The 23630-nt window shown below is 40.5% G+C and overlaps 1 protein-coding gene across 1 annotated transcript in view; it reads right to left on the bottom strand.

Annotated features, from left to right (window-relative positions):
- Positions 1–6488: 6488 nt before the first annotated feature.
- The window catches only part of IER3IP1 (immediate early response 3 interacting protein 1), a 28691-nt gene continuing 11549 nt past the window's right edge, over positions 6489–23630 (bottom strand). The window contains exons 2-3 of the mRNA XM_082416676.1: positions 8554–8655; positions 6489–7678 (exon numbers count right to left, since the gene is read on the bottom strand). Coding sequence (XP_082272802.1) covers positions 7623–7678; positions 8554–8655 — 158 coding nt within the window. The 3' untranslated portion in view covers positions 6489–7622. The remainder of the gene's footprint in view (positions 7679–8553; positions 8656–23630) is intronic.

Here is a 23630-nt window from a genome sequence, read left to right as displayed (position 1 = left end):
CTGCCATGATCTCTTTTCTTGTCTAAATCTTTATAATACTTGTTACCGGAACTACAGGTTAGTAATTGTAAACTATTAGTATCACCCCAGAAAACTGAAAAGGCTTCAAAGCTGGTCCATGTTTGTTTATATTGAGTCCACGTCCCACCATCTCGCACGGCTTGAACAAGTTATGTGGGATATACTTTAGAAAGTCATAAACAATTGATATTGGTACATATTCAATGCAAAGAAGAAAAGTAAATTCTCTCTCATCCCAAAAGGAACTCTTCAAGATACTTCAGAGGACATCTCCCCTTGAATATTCCAGGGGCATCTCAATCCAAGTCCTTGTTACCCTCTAAGCTGCTCTTCATCCTGCAATCCTTATGAGTGAATGGCAGCACCATCAATGTAGATGTACCCACCACTCTCCCAAGCCTTCTTCCTAACCAGTCAAGGGCCAAATCAAATCATGTCAGTGCTGCCTCCTGTACAGTCCTGAATCCACTCACTTCTCTTCACTGCTACTAAAACTATCTTAGCTTTGAAATCATCATCTCTCATCTAGCCTATTTCAACAACTTCCTAAATGTCCTCTCTGCTTCGACTCTTCTCCCTATTTCTAGCTTCAAATCCATTTTATGAAATGCAACAGTGCAGTGGTTAAGTACAAGAACTAAGGAGTTGTACATGCCTGGATTTGTATTCACTACCTGTGTGCACGTGGGTAATTTTCTTCACCTCTCAGCCTGAGCTCCTTCATTTCTAAAGTAGAAATAACACCTCTAATGGTTGATTGAAAGATTAAAGGAAGTAAAACATATATTGTGAACAGTGTTCCACACATAGAAAGGCTGGGTTATAGGTCATATATGCGGATTGGGTGTGTGCGTGTGTGTGTGTGTGTGTGTGTGTGTGTGTGCTGGCGGAGGGGTACATGATGGATGTGTCAAGGGCTACAAAAATCACAGGATAAATATGATACAGTCCTAAAGCATTAGTATAATTTGAGGATATGAGAAAACATTTTATACCAAAATAAGGATATACTGTGGCTTATCATTAAGAACGTGCATAAATATTTAAAAAAGATTTCAATATAAATTTTCTCCTGGGAGGTTGGGGCTCTTCTGAATATGTCTCTGGACATATTTATATTCACCCCCTGGAGAGTACAAATTCTCTTTTCTTCCCCATATGCTTCCAGTGAAAAAGTCTGGAACCACACTGCATGCACTCAACAAATGTTATTATGCAGTCACTCCCCACTGCACCCAGGATAAAATATGAACAATGTACACTGGTGTCCAGAGGCCTGGTTTACCTCTCCAACTCGTTTGTGTCTACTCCTGCACCAAAGTTCAACAGCACTGCATTCGCCCACCAGTCCTGTACATTACCTCCCTCTTCGCTGTACTTTTGTCTGAAACCATTTTTGCTCCCTGAATTCTACTACCCCTGTCGCCTACATCCTCCCTTTCCCTGACCAATTCCTTCAGTCCCTGGGTCTCAGACAAACATCACTTCCTCCGTCTTTCCTGAGTCCAACTCCTTTTCTCCCAAGGCTGGGCGGGCCAGGACCCCCCAGCGTGCTCCATTCGTACACTCCTCACTCTGTTCCATCCGTGGAGCCCTGTGAGTCAAAGAGCTGTTGCCTTTCTCCCTGTACTACTGATCGGTCAATAAAGAGTTTTTAATTAGCTAAACTCATGAATCCCGGACTCCATAACTCGAAGGATTCCACGAACAAGGAAGGCTCTTTCAGCACTAACTCAATTGCGATCCCCTCCTTCTCCCGGGTGGGAAGAGGCCTCAAGACTGGTCACGCACCCTCCCTCATCGCAAGTTCCAGCACCTGGCAAACGCCAGACTGACCCGAAGGGACGCCGGCTTCGAAATACAGTTCAGGGGCACGTTCGGGGCAAGGACTAACACCCCAGAATCACCATCCGCCCCGCGCACGCGAGACCTGGCGGAAACGCGGCTCGCCCCGCGCCGCGCACGCGTAGTGGCGCCGCGCCAAGGGCCGCGAGGGGTGGGCAATCCTCACGGAGAGAGCGCCCGGTTGGTCCGGGCCCCAGGAGGGTGGTGGCCTAGAAACCCAACCGGTATGTCCCCAGCCAGCTCACAAAGAAATGCAACCTCCAGACAGGCGGGCGCTCGCCTGTCCCAGTGCGGCTCCTCACCGGGCTCCGCACGCCGTCCTCAGCAACGGCAAACGCCCCGCTAGCAGAGAAGTCAGCACAGAAGCTCCGCTCCGCAGTGTCTTTGCCGGAGAAAAAAGCACCAGAGCGGATGCCTGAGGACGCCGGAAACCGGGCCACGGGCCGTGCCGGAAGTCCCGCCTCTCCGCACATGTCCCCGCCCCATCCGTCCAGGGCTACTTTCCGGTTTTGAAGACCAACTATTCGGTCTAATACTGCTCCTTCCTCACTGTGTAACAGAGCTATAAGTTATTATCGAGACCTGCTCCCTCAAGGGCGGGGCCTACTGGGCCTGGATGCAGCAGGAAAAACAAAAACTTCTGCCTTTGCTCAGTAGCAGTTTCTCATTCCACTGCAGTGTTGTCAGACCAAGTATTATTACCTTTCTTTGCCGCCACCCTTGCTCACTCCACCACTTGTTTTCCAGTCCTCACAACAGGGCAAAAAGAGGTGTTGGGGCAAGGAACAGTGACTTTATTTGGAAAGCCAGCGGACTGAGAAGGTGGCGGACTGGTGTCCCAAAGACCCGTCTGAGTTGGAATTCAAGGCTTATTTTACACTGAAAGGAGAGGGGGTGCGGCTGGTTGTTGCAGACTTTTTGGTGCCAGCCAGACCCCAGAGGGGATGTGATAATCCTTTGTTCTTTTAGCTGTCCACTTAAGTCAGGTCACCATATTCCTGTCAACCGCCAAGAAAACAGATGTATCCTCTGTTCTGCAACTTTTTATCTCTACAGGAATGAAAAGTATGACACCTTTAAAGCAGCGGTCCCCAACCTTTTTGGCACCAGGGACCCGGTTTCGTGGAAGACAGTTTTTCCACCGACAGGGTGGCGGAGGACTGGTTCAGGCTGTAGTGCACGTGATGGGGAGTGGCAGATGAAGCTTCGCTCGCTCGCCCGCCCGCCACTCACCTCCCGCTGTGCAGCCTGCTCCCTGAAAGGCCGAGGACCAGGACCCCTGCTTTAAAGGGCAAGCCTGGGAAGCAGAGCCTTGAGAATGGGCTGTATTTCAGGCTATGGGCAACATTCCCTTACAAAGGTGCAGAGTCACCGTAACTAAGAACAGACAACAGAGCACACAGATTAAAGATTAAAGGAACAGATCCAATATGGAGTCAGGTTTGTTCTCCCTTACACTTCTCACCCATTCTCGAGGGCTATCTCAGAAGTCATCTCCTTGATACTTCCCTTGAAACACCCAATCTCTGAAGTCATTTCCCGCTTTACTACTTGAATAGCATCTGGCACTTATTGCTGTCTTTTATTAACCACTACCACTGGCAGCAATGTCCCTCTTTTCTTGCATCAGCTATTACAAAACTTTACGCTGTCAAGTTTCCTACTCTGCCTCTCTGAAGGACAGCTACCACAGGTCTTGCTGATTATCCCTAGGGGAGCAATATCTTGGGATACATAGAACCACCTCCCTCACTGCTCCCTTCCCACACACATGCTGGGAGTCTCCACTTGTCTCCCTTTGATCCAAATAAATTAAACCCCTTGAGTGCAGAGTCGGTCATCCTATGCACTCTATATGAAAATTACTAAATGAAAAGCCTTCAGGAGCAGTCTGACATAATAGAATACAGGCTCTAGTTTACACCTATGGAACCCCTTGACAAAACTGCTGATCTGCCCTTGACTGGGGACTCATTTACTGCTAGAACACCAACGTCCCCTCTGCCCACTGCTGCAGTCAGCCATGTTGTAAGCTATAACACTTTCTGTTCCCTGGACTAGGGACCCTTTGCTTTTCCTCCTCACTGGGTCTGGAGGTTGTTTTAGTCTTATATTTACTAAGTCTAAGTTTTCTGTTTGAGGGCCTACTTGGTTGAAGGAAATGGAAACTGATCCTAGTTTCCCCTTCAGAATTAGGAGCTGTCTTTGACCAGATTAAAACACCACTGAAGGTGGGTAATATTAAGACATGCATTTTTCTAAATGCTTACTCTGGCTGCAATATGGAGAACAGATGGGAGAGGAGCCAAAATGTGTGTGAGACCAGATAAGAATCTATTGAAGGGCCACAGAGAGATGCTTAAACTAAAAAGTGTGGAAACAAAGCAAACAAAACAAATTTAAGAAATCTTTAGGAGGTAAGAGAAACTGTTGGTAAATTAGATTAAGGGTAAGGGAGAGGAAGGCATCAAGATAATTATTAGGTTCCAGGTTTGGGCAATTGGGTAGTATGGTGTCATTCAGTGTGATGTGGAATAATGGAACATGACTAATGGCTTCCTCCTTACCAAAAGACTCAAATGGCTTTGCCTGCCAAAGGGCAAGATGAGTAAAGATGGGATGGGACCTCAAAAGGAGAACTTGAGAAAGAAAAAGATGGGATAAAGAACACAGAGGAGGAGCGGAGATGTAAAGAAAACAGTATCAGAACTAAAACAAAAAGAGTAGAATTCCATAACTTACCTTGATCATTAGTATCGGTGGACACGGCCCACTATGTGTCCCAGGTCCTTGCACAGATGTTTTCACTATATCTGATATCTAATGGCCAATCAGGGGCCAAGGAAAATTTTAGCAAAAAAGATGTCCATTTTGGTTGGTATCAAAATTTTATTATTGGTAATAACTTTGAAGCTGTAAGTCAGTAAGAAAGTAATTTATTTCACCAAAAACATTTTACTTCAGAAGAACATCTCTTTGACCTAGGATCAAAGGTCAGTGACCTGGAAATTATATATATATATATATATATATATATATATATATATATATATATATATATATATATATAATCTGGAGCAGACTTCTGTTCTAAAACAGTTATTGACCAATTTTACAGAGGAAGGAACCAAAAACAACTGAGGTCTTAAGAAGTTTATTTAAGTCATATGATAAAAGGTTCTGGCTAGCATACTAGCAATATCCTGCCTCCTATTTTACTCAGATGTATTGCTTTGTCTCAGGTCATTTCACGAGTACACACACATATACACACAAGTGATTGCAAATATCTATAGAGCACAGATCACCATGCCTACTCTACCTAAAGCAAGGATTTTTTTAAAAAAGATACTTCGTAACCATGTTTTTGAAAGCTTAGGGTTTCGTGGAAGTGCCTTAGGAAGCTTGTTAAGAGTGAGGTGGAGGCTGAACAGTGGGCCTATGGGTCCCATTCCCGCTTCAACTGATATATGGTCCTGCTCCCCTCTGTTTTAGATATCGGACGATTACACTTTTATGTGATTATTCTTTTGAAAATCCAGTTCTGCTGTTAACAATCAAAGTTTGAAAACCACTGTAATTGATTAAGGACTAGGGTATGAATTTGAGTATGTACACACTACAGCCAAAAGCCTTCACCACAGGTCACAGGCATATAGACACAGGGTCAGAATACACAGGACCATTAACACCACAGATATTTGAAGTCCAGAATAATCACAAATTGTTAATCCTGATAATGGCTAAGGGGGAAGATATTGGCAGGCAGGCAGGCACTTAAGTTACTGTCTACTAAAACAAGATGCTATCATTACTGAATTGCAACTTCTCTGGATAAACCAGGGTTAACCTGTGAAAGCTTACAGACCTGTCTTCAGGCACAGTAAAGCTAGAACTGTGTAAGAGTCCTTTAGAGATGAAATATTTTGATGTCTATGCTGCACTTTCCTCAGAACCACTTTGCTACAGAAAACTCTGATCCTGCCCTGCTATGACTGCTCTCCATTGGAGTGTGAACTTGGACAGTATTCTGACAATTAATGAATATAAAGGTGTGTTGTAAGGTCTTAATGAAAATGGTATCAGGCCAAGGTCTCTCTTTTCTTTCTTTTTAAAATTCTATATGGCTCACTGCCTGTGGAGAAACAGGAGTGCCCTCAATTAACTGCTACTTTTGAATCTGTTCAGCAGCTTAAACTTGAACTTGTGTGTCAGATCCTTCTAAGGCCAAAAGAACATGGCCTTTAAGTGCCAAATACGTTAGTTACTCCCATGAGCCAAGTAATCAACTTAGGATCCCTGGTACATTTCTTTGGTTCAGCTGCAAGGTCCCCCTGCTCAGAGATCTTCCGCTCTTCCATCTCCAGCTCAGGCATGGCCAATAGGCATCCAATACCTGCTCCGAAGTTTTAGAAGTAACTTAAGTCATAGAATCAAAATTGCTCACGAGTCTTCCTGATTATGTCAGCAATTCTGTTAATTCATCGAAGAAAAAAAAAAAAGGAATGTGAATGTTTACTTTCATTAAATCTGTGCTCAATGATTTTACAGTAAAGAACATATAAAAGTGTTGCACACAAAATGAGATTGACAGGTTACATACTGAAGTACAAAAACAAGTGTTTGACTTGGAAATTGAACTTTATTTACAAATAAAGTTCTCCTACAGACAAAGATTCCATTCCACCCCCTTTAAAATATTATAACTAATACTTCCCAGAAAAACCATTTACATTGTTTTAATCTTTCTGCATAAAACAGTATTATGGGATAAGCAAATATGGGATGGTCTAAGACATAAAAAAACAAAAGACAATTTATCCACCATGAATGCTCTACTGACTGACAGAATGAAGAATTACAAATCACACCCCTTAACGTGCTACTCCAAGAAACGGAAATGTGATAATTTGGGGAGGTAAATGCTTCACAACAAAGTCTTCTTACGTAGTATGGTTTAATGGTGATTGTTTAGGATTGCTCCTGCAGGCTGCTATTTATGCTGATTTTAAAAAATAAGTCATCATTGTTAAAAAGGGCATAGACTTTTCTATACGGATTTTTTTTTACCTATGGAAATATGTAGATACTGACCTGGTCTCATCACTCAGGCCGATTAATAAAATAACAAACGCATGAAAAGAACTTAAGACTTAAAAACACAATCATCATGTGACTAACCGACTTACAAAATTAGAATTCTCCCAGAAATCAGAGTATTGCTCTTCAATAGTTACTATGAATTTGAATTTTTCACAGCTGAGACAGTATACAGATAAAATATTTAACCAAAGAGTTCAAAATAAAATAGTCCAAATTTCCTATCTAACATTTTATATTTTAAAAATCCTTTAAATTTTATCTAGGAGAATAATCATTCTCACATCATAGATAAGTCACAAGGAACTTTGAAAAAAAAATTCATCCCTGAGAAGTCAAAGAAAGAAACCTCTAAAAACACAGAAGTGACAATCCTGTACCCTTTTAACAATCTTTACCATAGCATGAACTTTTATCAGCAGTCAGCAATCAAATGTACTCCAATCTGGCCTCTGATGATCTGATCTTTTTGCAATAAAACTATAAGTGCAACATTTAAAAAAATCAGATAAATAGGGACTCTGGTTTTATTGGCAGGTTTACATTTTTGTCAAGTCCAAGGTCAGCCAGCTAAGATACGTATATTCCAATAAAGACTGAAGTAATAACTTCTGCTGGCAGCTCTTCTCCTGAGTCTCCATTTCCCCCATTGATCTTCACCCAAATAGTAAAAGTAATACAATTGCAATTGAGTTTACTATTATCAATGGCACTGCAAAGAAAAAAAAAACAAGTTTTTTATTATTAAACAAATCAGAAAAAAACGAAGACATAGTTACTAGCATCCAGGAAGGATGGAAATACAGTATGTCATCAGAATCACGTTGCAAATCCTTATAACAAAGTAACATTCAAAAATGCATTGGATCATAAAATCCGAAACTTATTGTAAAGTGGGCTTGTGTGACTGGGGATAAGGGTCACACTGGTACAAGATCAGTACAAAGTCATCTGTGGATAGTGCTGGTGCAGCTCTGGGAACACAGACGCATACTGGACCCAGGCGGAAGTAGACCCACATGGCTGCCAGTGACAACTGACATTAGAAATACAGTGCAAAGAAGATTCTGTAGCTTCATCACTAAATTAAGAATCAAACTTATCATTCTACCCAAAGCTGTGATGAAAGCAGCTAACAGAGAGAGAGAGATAGAAAGAGACCCTAATTTTAATGGTTTCAAATAAAAGGTTTTGAATTCCTGAGTTGCTCTAAAATATTTTCTAATAAAAATAGCAGATATGGGGCCTGTATTTTTCTCTTGTAAGTCTTACAGGACTCTAGATGACTTTTCTACTTAGAAGCAAAAGAATTTCTAAAAGGCAAGAACACCATTGTCTTTCAACTCTGAGAGATGACATACAGGTAGCATACAAATATAACATCATTGAGCATTCCATCTGCATCAAGTGGCTTAGATAGAAATAAGAGGCAAGCTAGGAAAGAAACTAGTAACTTTTAAGCAGTAAAGCCAAGTTAAATATTATAGAAAAAAAGTTCCCACTACAAAAATGGCATTCACACTTGGAAGTTTTGCTACTTAAATCAAACCACAAAATTAAGAGTGTTCCACTAGTTTTTCTTCTTACCTCTCATCACAGTTCTCACAGATCGAATAAGGTTCATTAGCTGAGATTTAATTCCTGGCTCTTCTCCGAATCCACCAATTCCCTGGTCTGTTCCCCAGCCAACTGCATAATATAAAGATGATTAGCTGTGATAAAATTTATCATGCACTCACCTTGCTCCCTCATTAGTCACCTTCTAAAGGTGATTTTGAGCCTTTGTTAGACATAGAGTATAGTTATATGACTTAAAAACTTGAGTATATTTTTTACTTTTGATAAGCAGCACAAACTCATTTAATTTCAATTTTGATTTTATAAAATGAACTACAGTCTAATAAATTCTTCCATGGCACTGTATTCAGTAAAGATGACTGCTGTGACACCCTGATTGTTTTCTTTCTATTTTTCTAAACTAACAAACAAAATATTTTTCAGGTCAGAATTAAAAACAAAGCATATTGTCAAGTTGAATAATTAGCTCAATTCAGAATTCATAAAACCCAAAGTAATTATCAGTATAAAAGTGTTGCAGCTGAGCTCCACTATCTGTTCACCTGGGGAAATGTTAATGTAAACCTGGTCGCAGCTTGGTTAGGCCTTCATAGCATGCTCTAACCTGACAACAGAGGCACATCTTTTTAACTTGATCATTCCTCTTCATTTCTCAATTTTGAGGTAAGGAATTTAGCCTATTATCTAACCCTAACCCCACTTATTTTCAGTAAATGAGTCTTTTACCTTCTTCTATCATTTTCCTGATAATATAAATGATTATTTCTTTACCTTTATCTGCTAATTCTTTTTTTATTGCCTTACGCATTCTTCTGGAGGCTTACATGGCCTCATTTCTGCAACGTCCTTCTCTTGTCCTCATTTCAGGTCCACTTTTCATATCTCACATGACTATGTAGTTTTTTACTCTCATATAACTACAGGGCTTAATTAATTCCTGACATGTTAACCCTTAAACTTGAAGACAGAGAACAAGTTTTTATTTTATACATGAAAGAACCATGTATCAGGTAACAAGATTTCACTTTGTTTAATCAACTTTCACTTGGTTGAAATAAAGGTTAAGTAATGGTTGCTTGCTTGTTTTTTTTTTTTTTTTAATTTTTTGGTCACATCAACACTGAGATATGTTGTGGTATAAAACTAATGTAAAATTCAAGTTCACGGCAGAGCTGATGTGTTTTCACTCCCACTCACCCTTCAAGGCCTGGCTCACTTGTGCTTACAGCCTTCCCCATCCACAGGGCTGTCACTCTTTTTTGAGCTCCCGCAGCACAACTTCTATCACAGTGGTTAATATCACAGCCTCTACTATCTCTTGCCAGACTCTCAATAGATGCCTCTGCAATTTCATCTCGACTTCTTTCTCCCTTAAAGTGTCAGATCTTTCTAGCTCACAATGTGTGATGATTCCCATTGCCTACTGAGTGAAGTTAGAAACTCCTTAAATTGACATGCTAGCCTTGTATCATACTACAACCCTCCAAGTAACTAGTGGTTACTCAGTTACCCACTAATTGCTATACATGTTAAAGGCAGCTTCTGAATCTAGGTTTTTCTGACTTCAATGTCAGGGCCTTTCTAATTCCCTCCCATGTCATAATAAACCTTTCTCTTTGCTCCCCAAATAGTAACTACTGATTGTAAGTTACATTATAAATTCCTGGAAGACAGGAACTGAATTTAGTCTGTCTTTACCTTTCCCCTCTCCCCCACCCAGAGCAAGTACTTAGTAAATGTTTGTGGAATTAATCTGAATTTATAGCAGACCAAGTTAATTTTGGATAAAGAAAGATAAGGTAAATCCTAGAATCGCAGATAAAACTTCCAAAGAAACATGTTTCTTTATTTTTAAGACACATGAAGTGTAACCAATCATTCAATTGCGGCTTTGCGGGAGGGAGGAAGAAATCCTCCAATATTAAATGTACACATCTCTCCAAGATAAAAACAATCTCAGAAGATACACCTGCATCTTGCTTCCTACTTCTGGATCTACTTCTCTCTCCGACAAGCAAATACACTTAACGCTGTTTCTCCAACGCTGACTTTTACCATATAACAAGTTCTACTGTAAGTTCTTTCTCCCACATACCTGTCTCACTCTTACAGGGAGCTCAATCAGCATTCTCCACTACATGGCAGTCCTCTTTTTGTAATCTAAGTTCAAAGGTGTAGTACCAGCCTTTAACTACTTATAATGTGGTAAAAACTATTTCATAATAGTGTCTCTAGAAAGACATAAAACACAAAATCACCACCACCACCAGTTGTATCATTTTCCAAACCAGTTTAGTCTTATTCATATAAACCTACTTAAGAACTCTGCACAATAAGAAAGCAGCCTGGTTTTGGTTAAACATAATGGTTACTGTAACGAAGGAGAAAGTTTTCCTTGACCCTCTTAGGGTCCCTGGCTATGTCTGAAAATTAAACTGACAAAGACAGGTTAACAGGAGAAAAGCACACAAATTTTATTAAGTTTTTACATGTATCTGGGAGTCTTCACAAGAAAATGAAGATCTGAAAAACTGACCAAAGCAGGAAGTTTTTCTACCTTTTAGACAAAAGAACAAATTTGTGAAGAATTAACAAAACAAAGGAGTTTGGGCTATGGGTAGGAAATGTAATAATGTCTGTTTATACAGTCTTCCCGGCCCTAAATTCCCTGTCTCTGGTGATAAGAATGTCTCCTTTCATCCTGGTACAGGAAGGATACCTTTCACACGGGAGATTTATCTCCTGCTTTCAAGAAAGAAGGGCCAGGGAGGGAGGAGGGCGGAGTGACCTCTCTGATTCTGGTGTTTTCTCTAACTCCTTCAGCTTAAGATATTCAACATACCACGGTGCCTTATTTGGGGGTAGCATGTCCTGAACTCCATCAATGGATACACACTTTTATCTTAGCTTTCTCCTGAAACCCTACTAAAAATGACATTAAAAGAGTAACAAGAGAGAAGTCTGCAGGCAAGAGAAGTCAATCTGGACAATGAAAAATAAAGGGAAGAATAACTGACTTAGCAGAGAAGGCTGAAATCTAAACATCCAGGGAGCACACAGTAAAAAACTGAGGTGAATCATGCTGAGAACACTGGAAATTTGAAAGAAACTTCAAAATGCCAGTGAGGGAGACAAAGCTGAAACACAGGAGGACTAATGGAAAAGTCTCCACAAGAGCAGTTAGCGCCGCTCCTCCTTCCCCTCCCATCCCATACCCTTCCCTAGACTGAACTGATAGGAAGAATGTCCCTCTCTTATACCCTCAGAAGACAGAGATTTACTCTCAGCAGAGACTGAAGCATGGAAGCTCTGGACCTGGGGACATCTAGGGAGGGTGGATTGAATTAAAGTCTGCAAACCTAAGTGTCAGACTCCTGCCCACTTTCCTTGCTTGTGTCTCAAGTAAGCCTGGAAATAAGAACACTTACATTCTGCAGACAGGAAGTTGTAAAATTACTCTGGAAATTGACCAGCTGCCCAAGAAGACTTCAGATACTGACATACTGGGGGCTTTAATGAAAGAGCGAACTTACAGAGAGGCCCACTGGTGAGCAAATCCCAACCACATACACAGAGCTTCCTAAGAGCCTCTCAGTGCTTTACTCTTTAGAATGAACTGACAGTCAAGAGGGAACAATTCTTAACATGGAAAGACAGAACAAAACCAGAAAAGAAGACTTTGAGGAAGAGACAATGCAAGAAGTAGAAGTTCATTTTTAAAAAAAACAAACATCCTTAGAGAGAGAACAACTACTGTAGCTATGAACCCCAGAGAACAAGATGCCATAAAAAAAGGGGACATAAAAAAGAAGGAGTGGGACTTCCCTGGTGGCGCAGTGGTTAAGAATCCGCCTGCCAATGCAGGGGACACGGGTTCGAGCCCTGGTCCGGGAAGATCCCACATGCCGCGGAGCAAATAAGCCCGTGTGCCACAACTACCAAGCCTGCGCTCTAGAGCCCGTGAGCCACAACTACTGAGCCTGCGTGCCATAAGTACTGAGCCCGCATGCCACAAGTACTGAAACCCACCCACCTAGAGCCCATGCTCCGCAACAAGAGAAGCCAGCACACCGCAATGAAGAGTAGCCCCCACTCACCACAACTAAAGAAAGCCCGTGCGCAGCAACAAAGACCCAATGCAGCCAAAAATGAATAAATAAATTTATTTAAAAAAAATAAAGGAGAGCTTGTTCTTGCTATATTAGCATAAAAAGTTCAAAAGAAGAGGCCGACACACTAAGTTGAAGTCACCTACCAGACAAGGCAAAATTAAAGAAAAAAGAAAGTATCAATATGTCAAAATAACAGGAGTTCCAGAAAGAGAGAAAAAAAATTAGGAAAAAATTATCAAACAAGATGGTCAAAAAGCACATGAAAAGATGTTCACCATCACTAATTATTAGAGAAATGCAAATCAAAACTACAATGAGGTATCACCTCACACCGGTCAGAATGGCCATCATCAAAAAATCTCCAAACAATAAATGCTGGAGAGGGTGTGGAGAAAAGGGAACCCTCTTACACCATTGGTAGGAATGTAAATTGGTGCAGCCACTATGGAGAACATTATGGAGGTTCCTTAAAAAACTAAAAATAGTACTACCCTATGACCCAGCAATCCCACTCCTAGGCATATACCCAGAGAAAACCATAATTCAAAAAGATACATACTCCCCAATTACTCCCCATAATTGCACTATTATGAATTTTCATCAAATCTTTAACCATGGTCATTTTTAAGTCTTTTGTCATTTACAGACAGTTCTGGGTGTACTCTGATGCTTTTGCAAATATGTTCCTATAAAAGGGTTTCACCTTCAAGGAATTCATAGAAAAGACTCTGACAAGTACCGGTTTCTGGTAACTGTACTGCTGAACTGAATGAATAAGCATTTTCAGAACTCTAATGAAAAACTGATGAACTCATAAAAGTGCTAACAAAAGATCAAGATGAAAAAAAATTAATTACATGGGACTGAGTGAACTGATGAGGATGATTATAATTTTTGTGACTTTATGTTTGAATTAAAAAAAAAAAAATCCCACAAGGACTCAGAGGCAAAGAATATAGAAATCAATTTTCACTGCAAAGTAAAGGAGCTGTTACAGTGGAGGATTACTGGACTGAATGTCAATATTATGACATAGTATGAGTGTGTTTCATGTTTGGTAATTGCAATCATTGTTGCTTTTGTTGTGGTCATCCATTTACAATGCTTGGTGTCAGTCTATTTATCTCTTGTAAAAATAAAATACAGTGTGTGTGTGTGTGTGTGTGTGAAAAAAAAAAAAAGCATACATTAGCTATTCCAAATGAAGACAAACCATGGTTTTGCGGAACGAACATAACATCAGTATTCCAGGGGCTTCCCTGGTGGCGCAGTGGTTGAGAATCTGCCTGCCAATGCAGGGGACACGGGTTCGAGCCCTGGTCTGGGAAAATCCCACATGCCGCGGAGCAACTGGGCCCATGAGCCACAACCACTGAGCCTGCGCGTCTGGAGCCTGTGCTCCGCAGCAAGAGAGGCCGCGACCGTGAGAGGCCCCCGCTCGCCGCAACTAGAGAAAGCCCTCGCACAGCAACGAAGACCCAACGCAGCCAAAAATAAATAAATAAAATTAAAAAAAAAAAACAAAAAAAAAACAAAAAAAATCAGTATTCCAGTCCTCTTTTATTAAACTAGTTCTTGATACAAAAAAAAAAAAAAAGAGATACATACTCCCCAATGTTCACTGCAGCAGTATTTACAGTAGCCAGGTCATGGAATCAACCTAAATGTCCATCAACAGAGGAATGGATAAAGATGTGGCACATATATACAATGGAACATTACTCAGCCATAAAAAAGAAAAAAATGCCATTTGCAGTAACATGAATGGACCCAGAGATTGTCCTACTGAGTGAATACTGAGTGAAGTAAGTCAGACACAGAAAGACAAATATCATATGATACCACTTATATGTGGAATCTTAAAAAAAATAAAAGGTATAAATGAACTTATTTATAAAACAGAAGTAGAGTCACACATGTAGAAAACAAACTTATGGTTACCAGGGGATGGTGGTGGGGGCGGGGGGGGGCAGAAAGGGATAAATTGGGAAGTTGGGACTGACATATACACACTACTATATATAAAATATATAACTGATAAGAACCTGCTGTATAGCACAGGGAACTCTACTCAGTACTCTGTAATGGCCTATATGGGAAAAGAATCTAAAAAGAAAAAAAAAAATAGAGGCTATATGTATAACTGATTCACTTTGCTGTACACCTGAAACTAACACAACATTGTAATCAACTATACTCCAATAAAAATTTTTAAAAATTATCAAACAAATATTAAGAGATGATATCCCAGAACTGAGGGATATGAGACTTTAGGCCAAATGGGCCCAATCAGAGCACAGCCCAATGAATGAAAAGGAGACCCACATGTTGCCACATTATTGTAAAATTTCAGACCTATAAAGGTAAAGAGAATACCCTAAAGGCTTTTAGAGAGGCAACTTAGGTTACCTACAAAGACTCAGGAAACAGAATGGCATTAGACTTCTTAACATCAACAAAGGAAACGAGAAAATTAAATGGAATAATGTCTTCAAAACTCTGAAGAAAAATTGGTTCCAATCTAGAATTCTACAGACAAACCATAATTCAACTAGAAGAAAGGATAAAATTATGATTTTTTTTTTACTGTTCAGCTGTAATATTCATAGTCATAGTAATGTAAATATGGAATATTGATATCACCAATAATTGGTTGGAGATGGGAGAGATGGAGAAGGGAAGTATGTGTGTATTTGTGCTTACACAAGAATGAGTGTGCTGCTGATGGCATAATTGTGCTAAACCCTTCCACAGTAGCAGGTCAGTGACTTAAAACTTGGAAGAGTTGAAAATAATTGCTTTTGAAGAACAGGGGAGGTTGAGGAGAGATGGAGCAGAAGGCTTCTATCTTTCTTTATAAACTGAAGGGGCTTTTTTGACCTTTTTTCCACACACATATACTGCTTTGATAAAAATAAAAATAACATTTAAAAAGAAAGCCTGTAAAGCTGCTCCTCTATTGGAGAAACCCCTCTGGAATGAGGCCTTCCTCTCCAGAGCATGAACATCCTGATGGCAGGGATGGGTTCCAAAAAGTAGAGGGGTTTCAACCACAAATCACTCTGAATATTTAAACTTGCTTTATAACCACCTTTAGATGCTTTCATTTCCTTTACTTGCTTTTTGGAAATTTATCAATGCTAAAATTTTCAATCCTTTCCATTCATGGCCACAAGCTCTTACATGGTAAAAAAAAGAACTTGTTTTAACCACTTTGTGGATCATGCACTCAGTTTTTATGAGAAACCATGATTTTCAACAATCTTTTTATCTTTTAAACCTGTTCCAAAAAGATATTTAAATATATGCCTTTACATAATGGGAGGAGTGACTCCCAGAAAAAATTTACCTTCCAACTGCTCTTCAACAAAACAGGATAAAATTCTACAATATAGGGAGGGAAGTGCATTGGAGTAATTTTTCAAAAATAGTAAGTTATCAGAGGGGGCGCCTTCAAGATGGCAGAGGAGTAAGATGTGGAGATGACCTTCCTCCCCACAAATACATCAAAACTACATCTACAGGTGGAACAACTCCTATAGAACACCTACTGAACACTGGAGACTTCCCCAAAGGCAAGGAACTCCCCACGTACCTGGGTAGGGCAAAAGAAAAAAGGAAAAACAGAGACAAAAGAATAGGGACGGGACCTGCACCACTGGGAGGGAGCTGTGAAGGAGGTAAGGTTTCCACACACTAGGAAGCCCCTTCGTGGGCGGAGACTGTGGGTGGCAGAGGGGGGAAGCTTCGGAGCCACAGAGGAGAGTGCAGCCACAGGGGTGCGGAGGGCAAAGCGGAGAGATTCCCGCACGGAGGATCGGCACTGACCAGCACTCACCAGCCCAAGAGGCTTGTCTGATCACCTGCCGGGGCGGGCGGGGGCTGGGAGCTGAGGCTCGGGCTTCGGTCAGATCCCAGGGAGAGGAGTGGGGTTGGCGGCGTGAACACAGCCTGATGTGGGCAAGTGCACCACAGCTAGCTGGGAGGGAGTCCAGGAAAAACTCTGGAACTGCCTAAGACAGAAGAGACCATTGTTTCGGGGCGCGCGAGGAGAGGGGATTCAGAACACCGCTGAAAGGAGCTCCAGAGACGGGCCCGAGCCGCGGCTATCAGTGCGGACACCAGAGATGGGCATGAAACGCTAAGGCTGCTGCTGCCGCCACCAAGAAGCCTGTGTGCAAGCACAGGTCACTATCCACACCTCCCCACCCCAGAGTCTGTGCAGCCCGCCACTGCCAGGGTCCCGTGATACAGGGACAACTTCCCCAGGGGGACACACGGTGCACCTCAGGCTGTTGCAATGTCACGCCGGCCTCTGCCGCCACAGGCTCGCCCGCACTCTGTACCCCTCCCTCCCCGTGGCCTGAGGGAGCCACAGCCACCGAATCAGCTGCTCCTTTAACCCCGTCCTGTCTGGGCAGGGAACAGATGCCCTCAGGCGACCTACACGCAGAGGTGGGTCCAAATCCAAAGCTGAACCCCGGGAGCTGTGCGAACAAAGAAGAGAAAGGGAAATTTCTCCCAGCAGCCTCAGGAGCAGCAGATTAAATCTCCACAATCAACTTGATGTACCCTGCATCTGTGGAATACCTGAATAGATGACGAATCATCCCCAAACTGAGGAGGTGGACTTTGGGAGCAACTGTGGACATGAGGCTTGCTTTCTGCATCTAATTTGATTCTGGTATTATGTTTATCTTAGTTTAGTATTTAAAGCTTATAATCACTGGTAGATTTGTTTACTGATTTGGTTGCTCTCTTCCTTTTTTTATTTTATATATATATATATTTTTCCTTTTTCTCTTTTTATGAGTGTGTATGTGTATGCTTTGTGTGATTTTCTCTGTATAGCTTTGCTTTTGCCATTTGTCCTAGGGTTCTGACTGTCCGTTTTTTTGTTTTTGCTTTTTTTTTTTTAGTATAGTCTTTAGCACTTGTTATCATTGGTGGATTTGTTTTTTGTTTTGTTTGCTCTCTTCTTTCTTTCTCTCTTTTTTTTATTACTTTTCTATTTTTAATATTTTTTTCTATTTTAATAACTTTCTTTCTTTCTTTCTTTCTTTCTTTCTTTCTTTCTTTCTTTCTTTCTTTCTTTCTTTTCTTTTCTTTTCTTTTCTTTTCTTTTCTTTTCTCCCTTTACTTCTGAGCCATGTGGCTGACAGGGTCTTGATGCTCTGGTGGGGAGTCAAGCCTGAGCCTCTGAGGTGGGAGAGCCAAGTTCAGGACACTGGTCCACCAGAGACCGCCGGGCCCCACGTAATACCAAACAGCAAAAGCTCTCCCACAGATCTCCGTCTCAATGCTAAGACCCAGCTCCACTCAGCAACCAGCAAGCTACAGTGCTGGACACCCCATGCCAAACAACTAGCAAGACATGAACACAACCTCACTCATTAGCAGAAAGGCTGCCTAAAATCATAATAAGTTCACAGACATCCAAAACACACCACGAGACGTGGTCCTGCCCACCAGAAAGACAAGATCTGGCCTCATCCACCAGAACACAGGCACCATTCCCCTCCAACAGGAAGCCTACAAAACCCACTGAACCAACCTTAGCCACTGGGAGCAGATACCAAAAACAACAGGAACTACGAACCTGCGGCCTGCAAAACGGAGACCCCAAACACAGTAAGTTAACCAAATGAGAAGACAGAAATACACAGCAGGTGAAGGAGCAAGGTAAAAACCCACCAGACCAAACAAATGAAGAGGAAATAGACAGTCTACCTGAAAAAGAATTAAGAATAATGGTAGAAAAGATGATCCAAAGTCTTGGAAATAGAATGGAGAAAATGCAAGAAACATTTAAAAAGGACCTAGAAGAACTAAAGAGCAAACAAACAATGATGAACAACACAATAAATGAATTAATATTCTCTAGAAGGAATCAATAGCAGAATAACTGAGGCAGAAGAACGGATAAGTGACCTGGAAGATAAAATAGTGGAAGTAACTACCGCAGAGCAGAATACAGAAAAAAGAATGAAAAGAATTGAGGACAATCTCAGAGACCTCAAGGACAACATGAAGCATACCAACATTCGAATTATAGGGGTCCCAGAAGAAGAAGAGAGAAAGAAAGGGACTGAGAAAATATTTGAAAAGATTATAGTTGAAAACTTCCCTAATATGGGAAAAGAAATAGTCAAAAAAGTCCAGGAGGCACAGAGAGTCCCATACAGGATTGATCCAAGGAGAAACACGCAGAAAAACATATGAATCAAACTATCAAAAATTAAATACTAAGAAAAAATATTAAAAGAAGCAAAGGAAAAGCAACAATTAACATACAAGGGAATCCCCATAAGGTTAACAGCTGATCTTTCAGCAGAAACTCTGCAAGCCAAAAGGGAGTGGCAGGACATATGTAAAGTGATGAAAGGGAAAAACCTACAACCAAGATTACTCTACCCAGTAAGGATCTCATTCAGATTTGATGGAGAAACTAAAACCTTTACAGATAAGCAAAAGCTAAGAGAATTCAGCACCACTAAACCAGCTTTAAAACAAATGCTAGGGCTTCCCTGGTGGCGCAGTGGTTGAGAATCTGCCTGCTAATGCAGGGGACACGGTTCGAGCCCTGGTCTGGGAAGATCCCACATGCCACGGAGCAACTGGGCCCATGAGCCACAATTACTGAGCCTGCGCGTCTGGAGCCTGTGCTCCGCAACAAGAGAAGCCGCGATGGTGAGAGGCCCGCGCACCGCGATGAGGAGTGGTCCCCACTTGCCGCAACTAGAGAAAGCCCTTGCACAGACACGAAGACTCAACACAGCCATAAATAAATAAATAAATAAATAAATAAAAGAACGTAAATTTCTAAAAAAAAACAAATGCTAAAGGAACTTCTCTAGACAGGAAACACAAGAGAAGGAAAAGACTTACAATAACAAACCCAAAACAATTAAGAAAATGGTAATAGGAACATACATATCGATAATTACCTTAAATGTAAATGGATTAAATGCTCCAACCAAAAGACATAGACTGGCTGAATGGATACAAAAACAAGACCTGTATATATGCTGTCTACAAGAGACCCAGTTCAGACCTAGGGACACATACAAACTGAAAGTGAGGGGGTGGAAAAATATATTCCATGCAAAAGTAAATGAAAAGAAAGCTGGAGTAGCAATTCTCATATCAGACAAAATAGACTTTAAAATAAAGACTATTACAAGAGGCAAAGAAGGACACCACATAATGATCAAGGGATCAATCCAAGAAGAAGATATAACAATTGTAAATATTTATGCACCCAACGTAGGAGTACCTCAATACATAAGGTAAATGCTAACAGCCATAAAAGGGGAAATCGACAGTAACACAATCATAGTAGGGGACTTTAACACCCCACTTTCACCAATGGACAGATCATCCAATATGAAAATAAATAAGGAAACACAAGCTTTAAATGATACATTAAACAAGATGGACTTAATTGATATTTATAGGACATTCCATCCAAAAACAGCAGATTACACTTTCTTCTCAAGTGCTCATGGAACATTCTCCAGTATAGATCATATCCTGGGACACAAATCAAGTCTTGGTAAATTTAAGAACATTGAAATTGTATCACGTATCTTTTCTGACCACAACGCCATGAGACTAGATAACAGTTACAGGAAAAAAATCTGTAAAAAATACAAACACATGGTGGCTAAACAGTACACTACTAAATAACCAAGAGATCACTGAAAAAATCAAAGAGGAAATCAAAAAATACCTAGAAACAAATGACAATGAAAACACAACAACCCAAAACCTATGGGATGCAGCAAAAGCAGTTCTAAGAGGGAAGGTTATAGCAATACAATCCTACTTCAAGAAACAAGAAACATCTCAAATAAACAACCTAACCTTACAACTAAAGCAATTAGAGAAAGAAGAACAAAAAAACCCCAAGGTTAGCAGAAGGAAAGAAATCATAAAGATCAGATCAGAACTAAATGAAAAAGAAATGAAAGAAACGATAGCAAAGATCAATAAAACTAAAAGCTCGTTCTTTGAGAAGATAAACAAAATTGATAAACCATTAGCCAGACTCAACAAGATAAAAAGGGAGAAGACTCAAATCAATAAAATTAGAAATGAAAAAGGAGAAGTAACAACTGACACTGCAGAAATACAAAGGATCAGAAGAGATTACTACAAGCAACTACATGCCAATAAAATGGACAACCTGGAAGAAATGGACAAATTCTTAGAAAAGCACAACCTTCCGAGACTGAACCAGGAAGAAATAGAAAATATGAACAGACCAATCACAAGCACTGAAATTGAAACTGTGATTAAAAATCTTCCAATGAACAAAAGCCCAGGACCAGATGGCTTCACAGGCGAATTCTATCAAACATTTAGAGAAGAGCTAACACCCATCCTTCTCAAACTATTCCAAAATATAGCAGAGGGAGAAACACTCCGAAACTCATTCTAAGGGCCACCATCACCCTGATATGAAAACGAGACAAAGACATCACAGAAAAAGAAAACTACAGGCCAATATCACTGATGAACATAGGTGCAAAAATCCTCAACAAAATACTAGCAAACAGAATCCAACAGCACATTAAAAGGATCATACACCATGATCAAGTGGGGTTTATCCCAGGAATGCAAGGATTCTTCAATATACGCAAATCAATCAACGTGATACATCATATTAACAAATTGAAGGAGAAGAACCATATGATCATCTCAACAGATGCAGAAAAAGCTTTTGACAAAATTCAACACCCATTTATGATAAAAACCCTCCAGAAAGTAGGCATAGAGGGAACCTACCTCAACATAATAAAGGCCATATATGACAAACCCACAGCCAACATCGTTCTCAATGGAGAAAAACTGAAACCATTTCCTCTAAAATCTGGAACAAGATAAGGTTGCCCACTCTCATCACTATTATTTAACATAGTTTTGGTAGTTTTAGCCATGGTAATCAGAGAAGAAAAAGAAATAAAAGGAATCCAAATTGGAAAAGAAGAAGTAAAGCTGGCAGTGTTTGCAGATGACATGATACTGTACGTAGAGAATCCTAAAGATGCTATCAGAAAACTACTAGAGCTAATCAATGAATTTGGTAAAGTAGCAGGATACAAAATTAATGTGCAGAAATCTCTTGCATTCCTATACACTAATGATGAAAAATCTGAAAGAGAAATTAAGGAAACATTCCCATTTACCATTGCAACAAAAAGAATTAAATACGTAGGAATAAACCTACCTAAGGAGACAAAAAACCTGTATGCAGAAAATTATAAGACACTGATGAAAGAAATTAAAGATGATACAAACAGATGGAAAGATAGACCATGTTCTTGGATTGGAAGAATCAACATTGTGAAAATGACTATACTACCCAAAGCAATCTCCAGATTCAGTGCAATCCCTATCAAACTACCAATGGCATTTTTCACAGAACTAGAACAAAAAATTTCACAATTTGTATGGAAACACAAAAGACCCTGAATAGCCAAAGCAATCTTGAGAAAGAAAAACGGAGCTGGAGGAATCAGGCTCCCGGACTTCAGACTATACTACAAAGCTACAGTAATGAAGAGAGTATGGGGCTTCCCTGGTGGAGCAGTGGTTAATAATCCGCCTGCCAATGCAGGGGACATGGGTTCGAGCCCTGGTCTGAGAAGATCTCACATGCTGTGGAGCAACTGAGCCCGTGCACCACAACTACTGAGCCTGCGCCCTAGAGCCCGTGAGCCACAACTACAGAGCCCACGTGCCACAACTACTGAAGCTCACGCGCCTAGAGCCCGTGCTCTGCAACAAGAGAAGCCACCGCAATGAGAAGCCCGCACACCACAACAAAGAGTAGCCCTGCTCACTAAAACTAGAGAAAGCCCATGCGCAGCAATGAAGACTCAACGCAGCCAAAAATAAAATAAAGAAAGAAATAAATTTATTAAAAAAAAAAAAAGACAGTATGGTACTGGCACACAAAAAACAGAAATATAGATCCATGGAACAGGATAGAAAGCCCAGAGGTAAACCCATGAAGGAGGCAAGAATACACAATGGAGAAAAGACAGCTTCTTCAATAAGTGGTGCTGGGAAAACTGGATAGCTACATGTAAAAGAATGAAATTAGAGCACTCCCTCACACCATACACAAAAATAAACTCAAAATGGATTAAGGACCTAAATGTAAGGCTAGACATTATAAAACTCTTAGAGGAAAACATAGGCAGAACATTCCATGACATAAATCACAGCAAGATCCTTTTTGACCCACCTCCTAGAAAAATGGAAGTAAAAACAAAAATAAACAAATTGGACCTAATGAAACTTAAAAGCTTTTGCACAGCAAAGGAAACCATAAACAAGACGAAAAGACAACCCTCTGCTTGGGAGAAAATATTTGCAAATGAAGCAACTGACAAAGGATTAATCTCCAAAATATACCAGCAGCTCATGCAGCTCAATATCAAAAAAACAAACAATCCAATTGAAAAATGGGTGCGAGACCTAAATAGACATTTCTCCAAAGAAGATATACAGATTGCCAACAAACACATGAAAGGATGCTCAATATCACTAATCATTAGAGAAATGCAAATCAAAACCACAATGAGGTATCACCCCACACCAATTCAGAATGGCCATCATCAAAGAATCCCCAAACAAACAAACAAACAAAAAAAAAAAAGAATCCCCAAACAATAAATGCTGGAGAGGGTGTGGAGAAAAGGGAACCCTCTTGCACTGTTGGTGGGAATGTAAATTGATACAGCCACCATGGAGAACAGTATGGAGGGTCCTCAAAAAACTAAAACTAGAACTACCATACGACCCAGCAATCCCACTACTGGGCATACAGGGCATATACCCTGAGAAAACCATAGTTCAAAAAGAGTCATGTACCAAAATGTTCATTGCAGCTCTATTTACAATAGCCAGGACATGGAAGCAACCTAAATGTCCATCATCGGATGAATGGATAAAGAAGATGTG

This window comes from Balaenoptera physalus (genome assembly GCF_965194825.1).
Source record: "Balaenoptera physalus genome assembly, chromosome: 12".
In the NCBI taxonomy this organism is placed as follows: Eukaryota; Metazoa; Chordata; class Mammalia; order Artiodactyla; family Balaenopteridae; genus Balaenoptera; species Balaenoptera physalus.
This window is presented reverse-complemented; position numbering and strand designations above follow the sequence as displayed.